Raw genomic sequence first — 7,309 nt, forward strand, 5'->3', positions numbered from 1 at the left:
TATTTTTTAATAATATAATTTTTTATTATAAGCGTATTTTCAATACATGCATATGTCCTTAAAAAACATACTCTGAAATTACAAGATTTATTGAACTAGTGGCTGGAGATATTTTATAAACTTCATCAACACACCAAATGCTATCAAAATAGGACAGTATATGTAAATTATATATTTATGTAATATTGTAATATTTTTTGAACTAAGAATTCTATAAAATAGGACCCCAAAATTTTATTTTTGTTCTCTCAAAACATTTTTTAATAGATTACTGTATGTGTGTGCAAGAAAAAACAGAAACAGTAAAATTACAATACACAATCAGTTTAATATACAGTTTGAATCATATACAAGGACATTTCACAACATAATGAAAAATAATTTATTTTTAGACATTTCATTGTCTTCACTGATGCATATGTTTTTCTTTATGTCATCACATGCAATAGATGAAGCTAAGCTCATAACACAACACAGGACCAGTATCTCTGGTCAGCTGTTCGGCATACCACCTGCAAAGAGTCTCTAGCGAGTTGCTGGTCACAAGAGCAATCACAGCACCATACGGACAGTGTCCATGAGAGTCCATCAGGGTCACCTATGAACAAATATATACAGATAACCTTACTAAAAACACAGGGTCAGTATCTATGGTCAGCTGTTCAACATACTACCTTGAAAGACATATCATCCACCAATACACAAAGCTAGTATCTCTGGTCAAATTCTTCACCAAGCTACTAGCAAAAATCTTTAGGAAGCTTCTGGATACAAGAGTAATCAACAACACCATATGGAAAGTCACAAGAGTCCATCAGTTTGTAACACAACAAAGGACCAGTACCTTCTTTGATCAAGTCAGCATACTGTATGTAAAGTTCCTGTGGATTTTCTAGAAACTAGAGCAAAAACAGATCCATACATACAGTGACTGTTGGTGTTATCAGGAACACCTTTGGAAAAGTATATAAATCTTGTCAGTTTGAAATAAATACCAGCTAGACAAAATTTAAAACTATCTATGACAATGTGGTGTGGTGAAAATAGATTAGCTGAAAAGCCAATTTTTTACATTTTTCAAAATTATATTACAAGCTCATATTCTGTTATAGGCTTTTTCTGGTGGCACCTCTTATATAAGGATTATTGCTTGAAATCCTTTTCAAAAAGAAAATTCTGTACTATTTTGATCCAATAATAAATAACTTCATTAAGACTTACAACTCCTTTCTTCTCGCTAAACAGTAGCACAACAGCCCTCAAGTTGGCAAGAACCACAACACTGGCATCTGATTTGGCATCTGGTGGTCTCCTCTTGTACCAAAGTTCCAGGTTTCCACTTAGGTTCTTGTACAGGGTTTCTTGCATGTTCCCATCATAGAAGAAACTTTCCTATCAAATCAAATCTGATATTTAACACAAATTCTGCACCTCAGGCCTAGTACAAGGACCATTTCTATCATTAATTTTATTGATAATTAACTATGGACTGTGAGATGAATATGAAAGTAAATATGATTGTGATGGTCATTGAAAATCAACGTAATGAAAAGAAATATTGTTATGCTTAATTTTGCAAATTTCACTTATTATTTGTCTGACGATTGTTTTCTATTTTTAATGGTAACAATATTGAAATTGCTGTCTGAAACTACAATACACATAACGCACCAAAAGGCATTTTTTATTTCTGCATCAAATACATACACAATGCATATCTCGGCCTTCAATATACTTAGTATTTTTTAAACATAATAGATAACAGTCAACCTTATCAATCTAATCCTTACTCTGAATCAGATAGACAAGAATTCCTGAACACTGCAAAACTTCCTTTCAACCAGGAAAGCTCTAAGTTGTTTTAACACCTACAAGATTATTATTCCATATTTGTTTAATTTCACCCAGCAGGTTATTAAAGAAAAAGGTACTGTGAAAGATGTGGAAATATATGTCACACTCAGAGTGCTAGGTGATGCCTGGGAGTTCAAAAGAGAGCACTGAGTCTTGTTAGACGTCTGTGAGATTCACCAACTGGTTGAAGATGTTTCAAATTATTGATGTTCAACATTACTGCCCTGAAGATGAAACATGAAGCAAAGGTAAGAATACTTAAAGAGAGGAAAATTCCTCTGAACGAATTTAGTGGAGGAGGTAGCCCTTTGACGATTCAAACAGCTCTTTCTGCACCAAAATTACTTTTAAAGCATGTCAAAAGAAAATATTTTTAGAACAGCTAATACAGACTAAACATCATAGTTTTATGAACCTCCCTCTTACTTTATTTACACAACTCACATCCAGTATTGCAATGCAATTTATAAATTACCATTCAGAAATAACTTTATAAACTCTAAAGTTTGGGTGTTACTCAATTCCCCATGATAAGCCATAACAATTCCATGATGGAAATAGAGAAGAATTTTTCTACTGTTGATTTGAAAAAGATGTCTTTTGTACTACTTTTGAGTAAATTTCAGCCACTGATAATTTTTATAACAGATATGAAATATAAATCTGTAGTGTTAAATTCAATATAGTCTGAATGATTTTTAATTTTTATCCATATAGTGTTTACATAGTTTACAAGTAATGTAAACTTTAAAACGTACACAGCAATATGTTTACTGATAATTTTGGAAGGAGGTGAAACATTTTCAATGATGCTCGTTCATTTAATTAATTATCTGTACTTTCATTTTATTATATGAGTATTATCAGCTTTCTATAAACACTGGTTAGATGTCACTTACCCACTCCACTACGGGCGTAACTGTTGATGGTTTTATTGCTGTCAGAGCTTCCGGTATGTTTAAGTACTTCACTTTTAACATTCCTTCATCTCGTAACTTTCCATAAATTTTATTGCCTGCAATGTAGGATAATACATCTTTAATCTTTTTAATTAGTTTCCAAAAATGCTATGACAAAATTATTCTAGAACTCCAATTCACATATAAATGGCATAATTGGCAAAAAATATTCTGTACAAAATCAATATATTAATATATGTTTACATTCATTTATTCAAATGGGATATCCTCCAGACTAATTTTTCAGCGGTTAATAGTTATAAAACTAATATTGATAAATATTGCTGTATTCTTAATGTTTTCAAATAATTATTTAATAATTGTAGTTTTCATCACTATGAGTAGATTGTGGTGATTTTGGTGCACAATTTTTGACGTTATTGCATAACAACTTTACATAAACATACGGCTAAATAAAAACAGCTGTTATTTATCACAATAAAAAACAATATGTGTAAGCTTATTTTCAGATCTCAGTTTTAAAGGAATGAAATACAATCACATCATGACCTAACTGAAGCATAGAAAACACTGCTATTTTTGCAGTATGATGAAACACATACATTATCATTTCTTTCAAATAAATTTATTATTTGATAAGTTATATATTACAGATATATCTAAGCATCAACTTAAAAAGGTAACTTTAGATACTTTTTGTTCAGTCACAGTTGTGGCTAATATTGAAATAATAATAATAGAAGCATTATTCATATTCACTATTTAATTCCCAATTATTAATAAAGTTTGAATTAACATACTTTTCAAGTTACTGCTATCCAATTTTTACCTTTGTTTATAAAGAAATCAATAATTTGTATTGTTATCATTCACTTCCTACTAAAAAAAATTAGAAATTCATATATACCATAAGATAAGATGATGTCTGATCAGTGAGAAAATGTAATCTTAGATATTTTTGTTATGATGTACCATTTTTGGAAAAAAATGTAAATATGTAAACCTGCATTCCGAACTTTTTTGTATGGGAATTGCTGGTTTTAGAATGGCAGTTGCAATTCTGTGTACTATATCACTTATTGTCACCTTCAATATCCTTCTCTATCCCTACAACACTCTATGTGAATTTTACATTGTTGGAAACAGTGCTGGAAGTCATCTTCTGTTAGCTCCTTCAGGACACATGCCGCTTTCTCTTTTACAACTTCCACAGACTCAAATTTTGTCCCTTTTAATGCAGATTTTACCTTATGGAACAGGTAGAAGTTGCATGGAGCAAGATCTGGCGAATAAGGTGGATGTTCTAACACATATCGGCGTATTTTTCCTTACTCTTTGACGTAGTTTAAAAAGTACCTCAAGGTAGTAATATTGATTAATTGTTTGACCTTCAGGAACACAGTGATAGTACACAATCCCATAGGTATAAAAAAACAATCATTATAGCTTTAAATTTTGACTTGCTCATTCGAGCTTTTTTGGCTTTTGTTGAAGTTGGGCTCTTGCATGAATTGGCACTTCGTTTCCGGATCATAAGTAAAATACCATGTTTCATCACATGTTAATATTGTATCCAAAAAATTTGGGTCATTTTCAATCGTGTACAAAGTGTCACAGTGCTAACATTTTTTATGAAACATTAGAATTTTAGGCACCATTTTAGCACACACTTTACGCATGTTAAAATTGACATTAAAATTTGCTGTACACATTCTTTATTGATAAGGACAGTTTCATAATTTGTGCAGATACTTAATCAATGGTCAGACCAAGTCTAATTAACTACTTTTTTGACATTTTAATCCGTTTCTAATGTTCAATGGCGACCTGGTCGCAAATCATTCTCAATGTCTTCTCTGTCATCTCCAAAATGCTTAAACCATTTAAATACACTTTCCAGCGATAACCATTCACTGCCATACTCTTCTTTCAGTAAATTTTAAGTTTCAGTAGCAGTTTTTCCAAGTGTAAAGTGAAATTTCACAAGAATTCGTTGCTCTACTATTACTCTAACCATTTTATCCAGCAAACAAACAAAAAACAAAACATGAACGTAGGCTCTGGCTAAACATTATTGTTCACAGAAGCGAGATTAGCTACATACTAAAGAGAAAGGTTCACACTAAACAGCTGTTGATTAATGGTGGTTGACGCATGCCTCATTGATCCACAGGACCGTCAGTCTCGTTATTTAATAACCACACCTCGTATAGTGCAAGTGTAAAATTTCAGAGGTTATTATAACTAAAAAGATAACACAATGTCAATACCCTCTTCAATACTCTGGCTGAAGGTACTCAGCAAGTGGTTGCTGGGGTTATCTGTAGAGAACTCCACCTTAGAGCGATGGCAGTTGTGTATCAAAAGCACTGCTATCAGTGTACAGGCCTTGCTGTCTGCAATAACATCAACTAGTAACTATAAGTAGCAGTGCAATATTAACTCTACACAGGATCAACTGTGTTAAGAGGTACATAGCTTGTAAAAGTATATAAGGTTTGTGAGTGACTATGTAAAATTAACAGGTTCATCTTTTGATCTGTTTAATTCAAACTCTTACTTTATTTCCAACACAAATTGTGTCATATTCAGAGACCAAATATAAAAAGTTACTAAAATATAACAAAACTCACTGATAAATAATTACACAATGAAAATGAAAACTAAATAAATTACTTGGTCTTCTTTCTACTACATTAAGCCTTCTCCAATATTGTATTTAGTTCGTTAGCATTTTTGGATAACTCTTAAAGCTTCAAGATTACGGCCGTTTAAATAGAATACAATTGAATCGTTATCAGTGAATATGTTTACAAGCATAATTTTTAAGTTTCAAGACTATAGAATTTCTAAATTTTTGAAAGCGTTAAAATTATATTAACGTCCCAACTCTGAGAGATAATGTTCTGTCATTGTTGTGCAAATTTAACATTAAAACTAATAATGCATCTTCAGTTTGACATTTCAAGATGACAGTCATATATGAAATCTACCTTTCTTTTAACTGATTCGGAAAGGATATTTACTTTGTTTTCAGTAATAATATTTTATGTGCAGCAATATAGTATTACACGCTACATTTTTTTGTATTTAGAGTAATTTTTGACAATTGGTGTTTTTTAAATAATAATACATCAAATTTTTAAAATTTACTAACGTAAAGATTTCTTTAAACTACACTTATGGTTACAATAGTTTGAAACACATTTGTTAGTACCTAAACACCTTTCATTTGAGCCCAAAACTACGAATATTAATTAAACAGATTTCACAGAATAAACTTTGTTTTATTACCATTTAATTGAAAAAATATTTTTTGGTAACTCAATTTTTATTTTTGTTAAAAGCCTAAAATTGTACAATTTAATAAAATTTTTATGGGTAGTGAGTTTTTTTAAGTGCAAATTATAACATATTTTAACTTGTTGTATGTTATTATTCTTTGAAACTTGTTTTTTAATGCTCTTCAACAAAGGTACGTTATATTTAAATACATCACCAATATGTGCTGGAATGAGATAAACTTGGAAGATACATGTCTACTTTTCACTTACAGAGGTTTTCAGATTGTTTATTTATTTATTTATTCAAACAATTTTACATGACAGCTACAGAAACATGTTCCAAAACAGCTATCTTAACTAAGTTACAATATATAGACATAAATAGTAATGTACAAGTTATAATGAAAATAATATTCTGACAGTCACATTAAAAAATAACCAAAAGCATGTTTTTATCTAAAACATTGTGACATGAAAATCTGAAAATACTGAGTGAAGTTGAAGTTGCACTATGTTTGGATTACTAAGGCTCGAATTAATGCAGTCCACCTGTATAGTCTGCACATAGTTCTCAGAATAATTAATTTTGTTTAAAATACAAGTATGTAAGGTGTTTTAAACTTTAATTATTATACAATTTTAATTATTCATGAAAATTGTTAAAAGGTACAATGAATGACATTGGAATATTTGCAATTTTCTTTTAAAATCTTGTCAGATAAGGATGATGACAAGACTTTATTCTGAAGTATAATATACTGTTACCATGGTAACTATAATAATTGAAGTTGGTTTACCAGTTTCAGGAGTAGTACCTTGCCCATGAGACTGAGAGACTTCTTTGGGTAGCCAGAATACTTTGACGCTTTTATCTGCCATTAGGCCTTGTTTCTGCCTAGTGGTGGGAGTCATTTCTTAAGCATTTCATCTGTTAAAATGACATAGCTACAGAGAATTTTTTTGGAAAAATAACAAAATTTTAAAACCCAATTATAAGCTCTGGTTGTTATGGATACAACTAGCACTTTGTTCTTCAGTATTCTATGAAATTATACATTACTCACAGTATATCAGAGGAGTACATTTACATTTGAAGGTTTTTCAATCCATAATTACAGACATTAAAAATAAACTTGTTTTAAAATTGGCACATAAATAATAAGATAAAGATTTTGATGAAACATTTAGATTAATTAATTAATTGTCTGTTCTAAATTATGAGAACAAATCTGTAAAACATTTAGAAATTAG

General features: G+C 30.5%; 1 protein-coding gene across 2 annotated transcripts; it reads right to left on the reverse strand.

The window, feature by feature from the left end:
• Window positions 1-303: 303 nt before the first annotated feature.
• On the reverse strand, window positions 304-7,085 carry LOC124359514. Of its 2 annotated transcripts, none has more exons than XM_046812445.1 (5): window positions 6,874-7,085; window positions 5,045-5,170; window positions 2,754-2,869; window positions 1,222-1,392; window positions 304-598 (listed from the first exon to the last, which is right to left on the reverse strand). In XM_046812445.1, exons 1-5 carry the CDS (start codon window positions 6,968-6,970, stop codon window positions 437-439), a joined length of 672 nt encoding a protein of 223 aa, XP_046668401.1. In that variant the 5' UTR covers window positions 6,971-7,085; the 3' UTR covers window positions 304-436. The 2 variants fall into 2 exon arrangements, with proteins under 2 accessions (XP_046668401.1, XP_046668308.1); XM_046812352.1 differs by having other exon boundaries at window positions 6,856-7,082.
• Window positions 7,086-7,309: the final 224 nt, after the last annotated feature.

This window comes from Homalodisca vitripennis, chromosome 1 (assembly GCF_021130785.1).
Source record: "Homalodisca vitripennis isolate AUS2020 chromosome 1, UT_GWSS_2.1, whole genome shotgun sequence".
NCBI lineage: Eukaryota > Metazoa > Arthropoda > Insecta > Hemiptera > Cicadellidae > Homalodisca > Homalodisca vitripennis.

Coding starts and splice junctions, on each gene's coding strand:
- LOC124359514 (XM_046812352.1), bottom strand. CDS start 6,970: ATGACTCCCACCACTAGGCAGAAACAAGGCCTAATGGCAGATAAAAGC. Junction 1,393..2,753: donor TTACGCCCGTAGTGGAGTGG/GTAAGTGACATC, acceptor TTGATTTGATAG/GAAAGTTTCTTCTATGATGG. Junction 599..1,221: donor TTAGCGAGAAGAAAGGAGTT/GTAAGTCTTAAT, acceptor ATTTGTTCATAG/GTGACCCTGATGGACTCTCA.